Source organism: Perognathus longimembris, chromosome 7, assembly GCF_023159225.1.
Source record: "Perognathus longimembris pacificus isolate PPM17 chromosome 7, ASM2315922v1, whole genome shotgun sequence".
Lineage (NCBI taxonomy): Eukaryota > Metazoa > Chordata > Mammalia > Rodentia > Heteromyidae > Perognathus > Perognathus longimembris.
Window position 1 is genome coordinate 18,163,540 of NC_063167.1, and position 14,814 is coordinate 18,178,353.

Here is a 14,814-nt window from a genome sequence, read left to right on the forward strand (position 1 = left end):
GAGTACATGAACGCAGAAGAGAGATGAAGACTGGGACTCTGGAAGAGAGAGGCAGAGGTATCAGGAGGAAGAGGCAGGAACACAGCATCAGGTTGGAGATGTTAGTTACAAGGAGAGGAGAGAGAGGCAGCAGGAATATGCCAAGTGAGTGTCCATGTCCCTCGTGGGTCTGGAGATCCTGGCTACCTGGAATTCCCTTGTCCTCCCTGCCTGGATCTACCCATGAGACAACTTCACAGGGCTCCTGGCTCAGAGATGAATGAGTGGCTGCAGCTGGGTCCCTGGGGAGCCGTCCTGGAGCAGGGATCTGGATATGCCTGGGTTGGCTGGCAGCCAAGTCTGGGAAGAGGTGCTGGGGATCTGTGAGCATCCTCTCCGCTGCTGCTGGGCCTTCTCCCCAGGCGAGGGCGTGTTGGGGAGCCACAATCCTCAGCCATATCCTGAGGAATCAGGCCCCATCCCTTCCCTTCTCCTTCCCCCTAGCACACAGTTTGGATTTCCAGGAAGGAGATTGGGCTGCCTTTTACAGGTTGGAAATCAGGCATTTTTGTGTCCCTGGAATCTATCGACTGGGGTGGAGGCTGAAAGGGAAGCTAGTCCTTTCATTCCACTTGTCCTACATTCATTGAGCTTGCATTCTGTGCCTGTGAGGGAGACGCAACCGAGCTCACACTACTCTATGAATGATCTGAGGCCAGGAGTGAAGCCCACAGGATCAGTAGAGGGAGGGCTTGCCATGTGTCAGGCTCTTGACTCCCGTGATGAATGACCTAGTTAGTCTCAGCCTCCAAGGACAGCACAGATACTGAGAAAACTGTCTTAGGCAGGGCATAGGCTCCAGCTGAGGCCTGTGGATGGTTGAGGGACCCTAGCAGGGTTTGGAAAAGCTGCGTTTAGGTGTTTTCTGCTGCTCCAGCAGACATTGGGAAGGGAAGAAGAGACTTGCTCTGTCAGTCATACATAGCTTGGATCAGAGTCGCAAATTCTGGATTCTTGGTGGGTTCAAAAGCTTGGGATGTTTTATCTCTACCTCTCCGTGTGAACCTGACCCTCCCCTAAGGTCTCCTGGGTTCCTGCCTCTTCCTTCTCTCATTCCAGGTGCCTATTTGATGGTTAATGCCTCCCAGCATGCCCCAGGCCAGCGGGCCCATGTCATCTTCCAGAGCCTGAGTGAGAATGACACCCACTGTGTACAGTTCAGCTACTTCCTCTACAGCCGGGATGGGCACAGCCCGGGCACCCTGGGTGTCTATGTGCGTGTTAACGGGGGTCCCCTGGGCAGTGCCGTCTGGAATATGACTGGATCCCATGGCCATCAGTGGCACCAGGCTGAGTTGGCTGTCAGTACCTTCTGGCCCAATGAATACCAGGTGGGCTGTAGTCGGTTTGAGGTTGGGGGTGAGGGCAGAGGGATGGTTCTTTGATGTTAAACTAGATTGGAATTAGTCTGTACTGGGCATCAGGAATCGATCTGTGGTCAAGATGTGAGTTATACTGGGGCAAGTCCAGGTTCTGCAGCAGAGGTCTTTGTTAATAGCTTATGGCTGAGATCAGGGATGAACTAGGAAGGGTTTTGCTGTTTAAAAGTAATTATCCAGGGATAGAACATTTGGCTTTGATATTGATCTTGTTGCCTGTTGACATCTCACCCATGAAGCAGCTGGTTGGTGGGAGGGTCAGTGTGAGTTGGGCTAACCTCTGTTGTCTGAGGAATTTGGGAATCTTGTGGACACATGCCCAGTGGGACTGCAGGGAGATTGGTGTGACAGGACCTTTCCCCATCTGCCTTCTTCAGGTGCTGTTTGAGGCTCTCATCTCTACAGACCACAGGGGCTACATGGGCCTAGATGACATTCTGCTTCTCAGCTATCCCTGTGGTGAGAGTCAACCCACGGGGTGGGTAGCGGGGTGAGGGGTGAGCATGGAGGGCTCACGGATCAGGCCCAGTTCATGCTACAAGGTCTCTTCCCACAGCAAAGGCCCCCCACTTCTCCCGCTTGGGTGATGTGGAGGTCAACGCAGGCCAGAATGCATCGTTTCAGTGCATGGCGGCAGGCCGAGCAGCTGAGGCAGAGCACTTCTTCCTGCAGGTGAGCAGGACTGCAGACCTTGGCCAAGGTTGGAGACGTGTCTGTAGCTTCTCTGAGGCACTGGCTTCCTTCCAGGCCTCTGAGTCTTATGAGCACCTCTAGACTGTGTTCTGACTTTGTGAGGCCCCCAATCAGACCAGGCTCTTATTTGGGGGTTCCAGCTTCTCCGGCCCTGACCCTGCCACCTCTCTTCTCCCGCAGAGGCAGAGCGGGGTGCTGGTGCCTGCAGCCAGTGTGCGGCACATCAGCCACCGGCGCTTCCTGGCCACTTTCCCGCTGGCCGACGTGGGCCGCGCCGAGCAGGACCTGTACCGTTGCGTGTCCCAGGCCCCGCGCGGGGCAGGTGTCTCCAACTTCGCTGAGCTCATCGTCAAGGGTCGGCGCTCCGGCACTGGCGGAGGGGCGTGACAGGAGGCGGGGCCTGGCAGGGACGGGGCGGAGTCTGAGCTGGATGGGGCGTGGCCGGAGGAGTGGGTGGGACCAGCTGCATGTAGCTCTGGGTATTTATCAGAATTGGTGGGTCTGCTCAGAGTTCTGGAGCAGGTCTAGTCGAGGGTGTGGGAGCAGCGTGAGGGTCTTGAGGGTGGAGATACGGTGCGATGCAGTTAGAGGCCTGGGATCTCATGGAGGCACTGGCGTCTATCGACTTCACCTCTCCCCTTCATCTCCTGGCAGAGCCCCCGACTCCCATCGCGCCCCCACAGCTGCTGCGAGCAGGCCCCACCTACCTCATCATCCAGCTTAACACTAATTCCATCATCGGCGATGGGCCCATTGTTCGCAAGGAGATCGAGTACCGCATGACGCGCGGCCCGTGGGCTGAGGTGCACGCGGTCAACCTGCAGACCTACAAGCTGTGGCACCTGGACCCCGACACCGAGTATGAGATCAGTGTGCTGCTCACACGCCCAGGGGATGGTGGCACCGGCCGCCCAGGGCCACCGCTCCTTAGCCGCACCAAGTGTGCAGGTGAGTGCAGCTGCTACCTGCTGGTGGAGTCCTGGTTTGGACACTTGGTATGGGTTCAGGGCAGTGGCGGGGAGGAAGGGTATGTTCTGAGTTGTAGTGGGGTCCATGCTTATAACATTTTCCCTCTAGGTCTATATTACAGTAAAGCTTTAGGTTGTGTCAAATGCTTAAACATGTATTTGCATATACATTTATTGATTTAAAGGTAAGGCACTGTTGTTATACTCATTCTACTGATGAGCTGTTTGAGAAGCAGAGATGTTAAGTGACTGGGCAAAGAACACACAGCTATTAAGTACAGGGATCAAATTAGAACTCTGAGCTGGAAGTCTTCAGAATTTGTGTTCTTAATACTTTATATAATAATCTTGATAAAGTAAACAACTCTAGACCCTTCTTGGCTTGACATTAAACCTGAGGTCTGCTCTTTCTTAAGAAGAGTGAAGTAGGGCTGGGGATATGGCTTAGTGGCAAGAGTGCTTGCCTCGTATACAGGAGGTCCTAGGTTCAATTCCCCAGCACCACATATACAGAAAATGGCCAGAAGTGGCGCTGTGGCTCAAGTGGCAGAATGCTAGCCTTGAGCAAAAACAAGCCAGGGACAGTGCTCAGGCCCTGAGTCCAAAGCCCAGGACTGGCCAAAAAAAAAAAAAAAAAAAAAAAAAAAAGAAAAGAAGGGTGAAGTAATAATAGCTGTTAGGATTTGTGGTTCACCTGTACCAGAGGAGACTTTTTAACAAGAAGAAAAATTGAGAGTAGAGCATTGTTCTTTGTGATCTCTGTTTGTTGTTGTTTTCATGGGAATGCTCCACAAGCGGAGATCTATATGGAGTTGTAAGAAAAGTGCAGAGATTACTTATACTCTTTTCTTTTGGTGGGCTGGGGGGCTTACACTCACGAGGCAGGTGTTTTACTGCTGAGCTACCCCTCCTACCCCATTCCTTACACTCTTTATCCTGCTTTCTGAAAAGGCATCATTTTGAAAATCCATATAATATAGTATGCAGAATATACTGACATTAACAAAACAGATTTTACTTAGACTGACCCACTTTTGCTTGTACACTTGTGCACATTTTGTATCTCTGTGTGTTATGTTTACTTCTATACAATTTATCATATTTTCTAGGCAGGCCATTTCCTCTTTCTTTCTTTCTTTTTTTTTTTTTTTTTTGGTCGGTGTGGGACTTGAACTCAGGGTCTAGGCACTAGGCACTTTCCCTGAGCTTTTTTTTTTTGCTAAGCCATATTCCTAGCCCTGTCCCTGAGCTCTTTTGCTAAAGTCTGGCACTCTACCACTTTGAGCCACAGCTTCACTTCTGGTTTTTGAGTGGTTAATTGGAGATAAGAATCTCATGGGGACTTTTTTTTTTGCCCAAGCTGGCTTCGAATGGTGATCCTCAGTTCTCACCCTCCTGAGTCACTAGAATTAAAGGTGTGAGCCACTGGAGTTGGGCCTGCTTTAATTCTTTTTAGAGTTAGTCCTGAGGTTTTCTTTTTAAACCAGAGGCTGACTTCAGGCCAGTAATATCCTTGTAACTATGCCTCCCCATAGTTAAGATCACAGACCTGCTTTATCATGTCTAAATTATTTGTTGAAATGAAGGTCTCACTAACCTTTTGCCCAAGCTGGCCTCGAGCCATGATTTTTCTGATCTCTGCCTCCTAAATAGCAAGGATTACAAGTGTGAGCTATTGAGGCAGGCCTCATTGTGTTTATGACATGCAATTCTCTGATACCTAATAATATAGAACAGTTTTTCATATGCTTACTGGTCATTTACATATTTTCTCATTCCTTTGTGATTGCTAAGTAATATTACATGGTATGCAGACACCACAGTTGATTTAACCGTTCATCTGTTGAAGGACATCTGGACAGGTTGTTTTTTGGCCAATTAGGTAAAGCCTATGTGTATTCATGTATAGTTTTTTTTTTTTTTTTTTTTTTTTTTTTTGCCAGTCCTGGGCCTTGGACTCAGGGCCTGAGCACTGTCCCTGGCTTCTTCCTGCTCAAGGCTAGCACTCTGCCACTTGAGCCACAGTGCCACTTCTGGCCGTTTTCTGTATATGTGGTGCTGGGGAATCGAACCTAGGGCCTCGTGTATCCGAGGCAGGCACTCTTGCCACTAGGCCATATCCCCAGCCCCATGTATAGTTTTTTTGTATGAATGTTAATTTTTCATTTTTCTGGGGGAAATAGCTAAGTGTGCCATTGAAGAATTGTATGATCATTTCACGTTTCATTTCTTTTTAATAAGAAACTGTAGAGTGGTTGTATAGTTTTACATGTTTACCTCAGTGTATGAATCATCTAGTTTTCTTTATCCCTGTCACCATCTAACGTTGTCATTATTTTTTATTTTGAGCATTCTGAGGGGTCTGGATTTTTGAACTGTCTAAAATCCTGTTCTATGCCAGGCTTTGGGAGACCTTTGGGAGGTGGGTCAGTCCCTATGGGGATTGCCTTCTGGCAGAAGGGTCTACATCTTATTACTGAACCTCTCTGAACTTCACTTTATAAAATGGGAGTAATGAGAATCTTATTATAACCAACAGAGTGTTAGTTGGGAGATTCCTGCAGCTCAGTGTACTGAGCATCTGTCATGTGTTGGGTACTGTTGCAGCTGCTAGGGATGTTGGGAGTGAGATGAAGACAAAGTCCACCAGTAAATGAGGGCCTCATGACACTGCCAGGAGTGCATGTGCTGTCAGAGGAGACAGATGATAGATAAGTAAACAAGTGGCATGGATTGTTTGTCAGATGGCTGTAGTGCTGGGAGGAATAACTCCAGGAAGGGTACAGTGGGGTATGGATGGGGATGAGGGTTGTTGTTTGAAAAAGGATCAAGGGATTGGCTTTCTAAGAAGTTGACATTTGAGCAGAGAAAGAGGTGAAGGACAGAGCCAGGTCATGCGTGTGCGTGTGTGTGTGTGTATACACATGCATGTATGAGTATGTAGTTAGTGCTGAGGGAGGGAATATTATAGGCAGACAGGCCAGAAGGAGTGCAAAGACTTGGGAGGCTAGAGCATCAAGTTATAGACAGAATTGTAGGTAATTGGCTTTCATGGCTGAGGGGAGATTGCAGAAAGGGAACTGGAAGTGAAACTGGGGCTGTAGCACTCAGGCAAGTGAGCTGGGAGCCGTGGTAGGGCCTGGAGAGCAGGAGTGGACATGGACTACTTGTGTTCAGAAGGTCTACCCGGGGCTGGGGATGTGGCTTAGTGGTAGAGTGCTTGCCTAGCATGCATGAAGCCCTGGGTTCGATTCTTCAGCACCACATAAACAGGAAAGGCCAGAAGTGGTGTTATGGCTCAAGTGGTAGAATGCTAGCCTTGAGCAAAAAGAAGCCAGGGACAGTGCTCAGGCCCCGAGTCCAAGCCCCAGGACTGGCAAAAACCAAACAAACAAACAGAAGGTCCATCTGGGCCTTTTTGTGGACAGAGGTACCAGAGGGAGACCAGGGAGGAGTCCCCTGCAGTGATCCATCCTGGAGATGATGGCAGTTGAGAGCAGAGTGCAACTGACAGTCAGCAGTGGTGAAAAGTTGGTTGCATTCTGGTTTGTTTTGAAGCTAGAGCCTCCAGCATTAGCTGATGAATTGACTGTGGAAAAGGAAGTGAGAAATAACGACAAGTCCAGGATGCTCCAAGGTGTTTTGCTTGAGCAGCTGGTGGGACGGAGCTGTCACTTACTGCCAAGGAGCAGACTGTGCAGGAGGTGGTGTGACGGGTGTCATAGATCAGAAGCACTGTGCTGGAGATGTTGGCTTTGAGATACCATTAGACAGTCGGGTGGCACTATCCATCAGACAGTTGGATATATGAGAGTGGGCTTCTGGGAAGAGTTCAGGCTGCAGGTATAAATCTCAGAGGCTTCATTGTGGAGATGGGTGGATGGCATTTAAAGCCGGGAGATTGGGGGAGATCTTTCACGCTAGTGATTCTTCACAGGGTGCTTTTATCTCCTAAGATACTTTTTTGCAGTGTCTGGAGACATGGTGGTTGTTACAACTGGGCCTTGGTGGAATCCAGGGGACTGATAAACATCCTCATGGCACAGTCAATCCCTCATTCACAAAGAATTATTCAGTCCAAAATGTCAATAGTCCTCAAGTTGAAGACCCCTGATTTGGTCTGTAGGATTTTTAGGGAGTGGGTTTATGTGTAGAGAGGTGTGGAGCCTCAACCTCAGGCCCTTCCCATGTCTTGGGTTAATCATGGGCAATCACATGCATTTAAAGCACATAAATACAGTGTAGAGCCCATGGCAAGCACTCTGTAAATGCCAGCAGTCATGATTACTTTCCAAGGTGCCTCTGGTCTGCCACTTAGAATAAAAGAAATCACCTGGGTTTTGGTGTCTCATACCTGTTATCCCAGCTCCACAGAGGCTGAGATCTGAGAGCCACAATTAGAAGTCAGCTCAGGCAGAAAAAAGTCTGTGAGATTCTTACCTCCAATTAACCAGCAAAAAAGCCAGAAGTAGGGAATGTGGCTCAAGTGGTAGAGCACCAGCCTTGAGAGAAAAAGTCAAGTGGGAGCACAGGCTCTGATGAGTTAAATCTCAGTATCAGCATTAAAAAAAACAACAACCAAAAAACCCCCAGAGCTTTGGGGCTTTGTAGAAAATCTCCAGGGCATTCCTATTAGTGTGCGTCTGGTGATACAGACCCAGAGAGGGGCCTTGTCTGTGATCAAGTGGTAGATCAAGAATCTAGGTTTCATGGTGACAGATTTTGATTATTCCCTCTTTACGGATGAGTAACCTGAGATTTAGAGGTTTAGTTGCTTGCCCATATCAACACAGGGAATCCACAAGCAGAGCCAGAAGTAAAGCTGGAAATTCTTGATTTACAATTGAGTGCTTTTAACAGCAGCAACAGCAGCAGCCAATGTCATGGACTGAGCCCCTACTTTATGCTAGGAACCAATAAATACTACCTCGGCTGGCCAGGGGAGGGCTGGCCCAAGGGCCAGGCAGGTAGACACACTTCATCCTGGCCGCCTTAATTATGTTCTCCTCTTTGTGGACACAGCCGCCTGCTCCTTGCTCAGTTGCCTCGGCCAGCTGTGTTGTCATCTCCTCCACAACTCCCCACAACTCCCCTCCCACTCTGTTATTTACTGTGAAAACAATAATACGACATCAGTAAAAGGCTTATAGAAACACTCTAAATCTCGCCATCCCAGTCCAACAGCTGTTTTAATTTTTCTGCCTTGTTCAACTCTGCCTATATGTGTGCAGTGCACATTTTTACACACATAGAAAGCACTCAGATTTCTGCCTCATTTCCTGGTGCTGTGGCATGTGCTGGGCTGTCTTAATTATGGCATTTATTGCCTGTGAAGTCGATTGAGTGTCCCTGGCTTGCAGGACTGATTGTTTCCAGATTTCTGTTATTATAAAGCATACCACAATGAAAAATATTAGTGCTCATAGTTCTCATTTTTCTCTCTTGAATTAATGTGTGTGTCTCCTGAGTAGCTAGGTGTGAGCTACTGGTGCCCAGCTTATTTTTTTCTCTTGAATTATGTTATTTAGCATGGATAATCAGAAGAAAGACCTTTGACTGACATACTGTTGCTTTAAAACATAGGTTTGCTAATTTATACTGCTAGTATCTTGTGTTATTGCACATGTGTTTATTAAGCACTAGAAGATGGATAGTTTGGCTCATATTGTCTCATCTGAATCTCATATTTGCTCTTTAAAAGTACATGTTACTATTTCCATCTAGCAGTCCAGGAAGCAAATGTCAAAGCATTCTTTGTTTATGTGTGTGTGTGTGTGTGTGTGTGTGTGTGTGTGTGTGTGTGTGTGTGTTTACGCACACACTGGTACTGGGTCTTAAACTCAGAGTATAATATTCTTGTTTGACTTTTTTTGTTCAAAGCTTATGCTCTGCTACTTGAGCCACAGTTCTACTTATGTCTTTTGACTGGTTATTTGGACATAAGAGTCATACAGACCTTTCTGTCTGGGCTGGTTTTGAGCCATGATCTCCATAGCCTTTTTTTTTTTTGCCAGTCCTGGGGCTTGAACTCAGGGCCTGAGCACTGTCCTTGGCTTCTTTTTGCTCAAGGCTAGCACTCTGCCACTTGAGCCACAGCGCCACTTCTGGCTGTTTTCTATATATGTGGTGCTGAGGAATTGAACCCAGGGCTTCACGTATACGAGGCAAGCACTCTTGCCACTAGGCCATATTCCCAGCCCTCCATAGCCTCTTGAGTTAGCTAGGTTTATAACCATGAGCCACCAACTCATAGCTTGATGTCAGTGTTCTAGAGACATTGTAATCTGCTTCAGGTTACAGCCCTGTGAGGGGTGGAGAGTGATGTGAACTCCAAGGCACTTCACCCCAGCCCACAGCTCCTCCCACAACCCACAGTACAATGTTCCAGAGCTTTTGCGTCCTCATTAACATTATTAAAATCAACTTGGTTTGGGCTGATATAACAGATGTTAACCATTGCCCTCCTTACTTTAATGTGTGATCTGACCTCTGATCTCTCAGTGGCCCATGACTCTGTGGAATTCAGAGGGAAGGCTCTTTGCTGTTCCCAAGCTTTGCTTTGCCAGTGTGTGTTGGCAGCTGTAGAGAGCGCCTGGGTACCAGATGGCTTTTGGAAGCAGAGAGTCTCATGGATTCACACCCTTCAATCAACATATCAGTCTGTAGTCAATACCGTGTTTGAGCCATGAATCTGTTCAGATCTAGGGATTCGCTCAGGGAGGGCGGGAGAGGGAAGTCAGCCTTCTTCTCCAAGACCCCCCGAACTAGCTGGTAGGTGCTGCATAACACAGCTATGGACAGTGAGATGCCCATACAAGGCAACTGGGCCCTTCAAGTCAGGAGTTGCTATCTTGGATCCTCCGGGGCACTTTGAAGAAAAGCCAGCAGGTTGCCAGTGTTTAGAAATCTAAAGCTTTCCCATAAAAATCTGAATTTCTGGCTCTTTTGAAAACTGAGAGGTTCTGGCACCATAAGCCTGGAGTTCTACACAGTGGTGGCTGCCAGGAGCTGAGGGATAGCTGTCTCCATGAAATGAGGCACATGCATGCTCATTTATCAGGGACTCCCCCTAACCTGCCATACCAGTGTGCCTTCAGCCTCCATTCTCTTCCCTAAATCCTACAGGAGGATGAGGAAACTGATGCTTCCACCAAGGTCAAGGGTGGGAAAGACTATGCTGACATTCCCAGGGCAGAGATACTGTAAAAGCGGTATGGGACTGAGATCCATTCTCAATAATACAAACAAAGCAGGCACCTAGCTGGGTTTGGTGGTACATGCCTTTGATCCCAACATTCAGGAGCTGAGGCAGGAGGATGGAGAGTCTGGCTGCATGGCGAAGCCCTGCCTCAGAAAACAAAGCAAAACAAGTGATGGTTAGCTTCTGTAGACACTCTAGGGTGGGGCACATGAGCTGGCCTAGACCAGAACCTGAGAGCAGTAAACTAAGCAAGACATTTGAGCAGGATGTCAAGTGAGCACACACAAAACCTGCCCCTCCACTCCAAACACATAAGAATGGTGTCTTTAACCGGCTACCAGTGGCCCACACCTATAATCCTAGCTACTCAGGAGGATGAGATCTGAGGGATAAACTTCGAAGCCAGCCAGGGCAGGAAAGTTTGTGAGACTCTTTTTTTTTTTTTTTTTTTTGGCCAGTCCTGGGCCTTGGACTCAGGGCCTGAGCACTGTCCCTGGCTTCTTCCAGCTCAAGGCTAGCACTCTGCCACTTGAGCCACAGCACCGCTTCTGGCCGTTTTCTGTATATGTGGTGCTGGGGAATCGAACCTAGGGCCTCGTGTATCCGAGGCAGGCACTCTTGCCACTAGGCTATATCCCCAGCCCAATGTGAGACTCTTATCTCCAATTAAACACCCCAAAGCCAGAAGTAGAGCTGTGGTGCAGGTGGAAGAGCACTAAACTTGAGCAAAAAATGCTCAGGGACAGTGCCAAGACCTTGAGTTCAAGTCCCAGTGCCAGCACAGAAACAAAACAAAGAACAGGGAAACTTTCAGGCCCCCTGGAGTCATGAGGGACTGTGGCATAGCTTGCTTGCCCCTTGTAGCTATCTTCCTCCTGATGCATGAGTATGATGTTTTTTGACAATAAATTTCTCATGAAGTTGGAAGAGAAGAACAGTGATTAGAGTATGAGTTCTGGAACCAGCCTGCTCAAATTGGCACTCAGTTTCACCACTTACTGTCTGTATGACTTTATTCAAGTTACTTAATCTCTGTTTTGCTAGTCTCACATCTGTACTACAGATAGGACTATTAATAATACCTGTCTCATTAGATTACAGTGAGAATTTTTTAAAGGCGACAAAGAATTTTAAAGCTTCTAGAAAAATGCTTGATCCATCCCAAGCCCTTCGAATAGTAACAGCCATTTTTATCACCTTGTTTCCCCTTTTGTTTTAGCAGCTAGGAAACTCACCACTGAATGTGAATCTTGTCTTTAGACTCCCACCTAGAACATAATAGTATACATTTCTGGTTCTGTTTCCTAATCATTCTCTGGCATAATTAACTTTGGGCATTATTTCTCCTGGTTTCTATATGTATAATTGTATGTAACTGGCTATTATTTGCTCTAGTTTCTGTATGTATAACTATAAGATTTTTTTTTTTTACAGTAAGTTTCTTTCTTTCTTTCTTTCTTTCTTTCTTTTTTTTTTTTTGTCAGTCCTAGGGCTTGAACTGTGGGCCTGGGCACTGTCTCTAAGCTCTTCAGCTCAAGGCTAGTGCTTTGCCACTTGAGCCACAGTGCCACTTTGGTTTTCTGGTGGTTAATTGGATAAGAGTCTCATGGACTTTTCCTGCCCAGGCTGGCTTTGAACTGTGATCCTCAGATCTCAGCCTCCTGAGTAGCTAGAATTACAAGTGTGAGCCACTGGTACTCAGCAGTTTAAGTCTTTAATAAGAACCAATGCTATCCATCAGCCCAAAAGATAGTTGTGTATTTGGGATTCAGGTGACAAGTTATGGAACAGATCGGGTTTCTAAATCTTTGTTGAGAAAATTTGGTATATGTAGCTTATAAAGCCTTATACTACAAGAATTTGTTCTCTCTTCTACTGTGTTGTAAAGTTTCCCTTGGGATTTGTAATTTTATGGAAATACATTAAAATAATTACATATATTAAAAAAATAAAGAACCAATGCTAAGAAAAATACAGCAACAGGTTGATTTGGACCAGCTCAATGTAGTTTAGGATGATCTTCAATTAGGAGGTAAATGGTGCTTTAAAAATAATTATTTTATTTTTGAATTAGCATATGTTTATAATACAAGACAGTTTTACTGTAGTTCCACAGACGAGAAGAGTACATTCTGAAAAAGTTTACCCCCTCCACTATATTTCTATACCTGCCTCTAGAAAAATGCTGGACAAATGCTTCTTCCCTCCTTTTCAAACAGTGTTTCCTGGGTTCATTACATTGTCTTCATGATCATATTTTATATATTATCATTGTCATCATCATCATTTCAGGTCTGTATTCCACAAATGAGTGCAAACATACAGTATTTGGCTTTCTGAACTTGGCTTCTCTAGCTCAATATGACAGTCACCAGTTACATCTATTTTCCTGAAAATGTCATAATCTTCTTTTTCTTTATGGCTGAGTAATATTTCATGATATGTATATATACCATATTCTCTTTATCCACTCATCATTTGTTGGCAACCTGGGCTGATTTCACCATTAGGCAATTGTGAATAGTTCTATAGTAAACATGAATGTCCAAGTTTCTCTTCTGTATATTGATGTAATCTCCTTCAGACATATGCCCAATGTATGTATGTTAGGGTCATAAGGGTGTTCTATTTTTAGTTAAGGTATTTTTTTTTCAGGAATCTTCATACTGATTTCTATAGTGGTTGTATAAGTTTACATTTCCACCAACAGTGTATAAGGTGTCCTTTCCCCTCAGAACCCTCATCAGTATTGTTTGTGTTCTGACTGGGGTGAGGTGGAATCTTAGTGTAGCTTTGAGTTACCTTTTCTTTATGACTGAAGGATGTTGAATATTTGTTCATGTATCTGTTAGCTAGTTGTACTTCTGAGAATTGTCTGTTCAGTTCATTTGCCCATTTATTCTTTTGAATATTCTGAATCCAGAATGTTCAAAGTGTTCAAAAAATTAAATAGCAGTATTGATTAGCTGGCAAAGATTTTTCTCCCATTCTGTACATTGTGTTGTTAAAAATGATTTACCCTGGCACATTAGTGATTAGTGTATGCCTGTAATTCTAGCACTTGGCGTATGCATGTGTGTGTATGTGTTTGTGTGTTTGGGGTGGGGCTATGGCAGGAGGATTAGGAGATGAAGTCTAGCTGAGGCTATATGGAAAGACGTTGTCTCCAAAAAGCCAATTGCATATCGTTTTGTTGCTGTTGTGTTTTACCATGAGTCTTCTGAGTGGTGAGATTGCAGCTATGTGCCATCATGTCTGGCAATAGCTAACATTTTTGAGGGCTTATTGTGCATTAGATATATTGCCTTAAACATCACAATGATTCCATGAGGTAGAGCCTATCAATTTTTCCACTTTGCCTTCAAGGAAACTAGGTTCAGAGTGGGTAAAGTAACATGGTGATTGCCAGTTACAGTTGGTAGAGCAGGATTCACATGTGGTCACTTCCAGGAGAGTCCTGTGAACTCCTGGGAGCAGCAGGAGGAGTTCTGGCAACTGATTGATTCTCTCTCCCTCTCCCTTCTCTTTTCCTTCATTCCCATTTTCTCTCTGCTTCCTCAGAGCCCATGAGGGCCCCCAAAGGCCTGGCTTTTGCTGAGATCCAGGCTCGTCAGCTGACCCTGCAGTGGGAACCACTAGGTTACAATGTGACACGGTGCCACACCTACACTGTGTCCCTTTGCTATCACTATATCCCGGGCAGCAGCCACAACCAGACCATCCGAGAGTGCGTGAAGATGGAGCGGGGTGCTAGCCGTTATACCATCAAGAACCTGCAGCCCTACCGCAGTGTTCATGTGCGCCTGGTCCTCACAAACCCTGAGGGGCGAAAGGAGGGGAAGGAGGTCACCTTTCAGACTGACGAAGATGGTAAGAGTGCTAGCCTCATTCCCAGGCACCTACTGCCAATTCTGAGACTAAAAGTTACATGGGGGATTTTCGTTTAGGATCAAACCAACTACCCAACAACAAAGCAATGATAGTTAATCTTCATTTCCTGCAAGACTAGACTAATATTTGTTGGGTTGGGCTGGTATAGTTTCTTCTGCATGTGTTTAGAAGAATTCAGCAGTGAGGCTTTTTAGGTCTGAAGTTTTCTGTGGAGCAAGGATTTTTAATAACAGTTAGACACAGGAATATTCAGATTCTCTATTCCTGTGTCAAGTTTGGTGTGTTTTGTTTTGTGTCTAAAAAGATAAAACAGGAATTTTCATTCTACTTAACTTTATCCACATAAGCCTGTTGATAATATTCTCATATTCATCTTGTGTCTGTAGGATCTAAAATGATTTCCTATTTTCATTCCTGATATTGAGAATTTGTATTTTTTCTGTTTGTTCTTGCTGAAGATATATATGTTTTATTAGTTTTTCCAATGAGCCTAACTTTTGGTTTCATTAATTTTTAAAATTGTTTATTTGTTTTCTGATAATCATTTCATTTTAAAAAATTAATTTCTTGTCAAAGTGATGTACAGAAGGGTTACTGTTTCATACGCAAGGCAATGAGTACATTTCTTATCAAACTTGCTACC

At 45.7% G+C, this 14,814-nt stretch overlaps 1 protein-coding gene across 2 annotated transcripts in view; it reads left to right on the top strand.

Moving 5' to 3' along the window:
• The window catches only part of Ptpru (protein tyrosine phosphatase receptor type U), a 67,666-nt gene that overhangs the window by 16,216 nt on the left and 36,636 nt on the right, over positions 1-14,814 (top strand). For both annotated transcript variants that reach the window (XM_048350698.1, XM_048350699.1), the window contains exons 3-8: positions 1,099-1,370; positions 1,796-1,877; positions 1,975-2,090; positions 2,292-2,466; positions 2,766-3,059; positions 13,842-14,150. In XM_048350698.1, the coding sequence (XP_048206655.1) occupies positions 1,099-1,370; positions 1,796-1,877; positions 1,975-2,090; positions 2,292-2,466; positions 2,766-3,059; positions 13,842-14,150 (1,248 nt within the window). The remainder of the gene's footprint in view (positions 1-1,098; positions 1,371-1,795; positions 1,878-1,974; positions 2,091-2,291; positions 2,467-2,765; positions 3,060-13,841; positions 14,151-14,814) is intronic.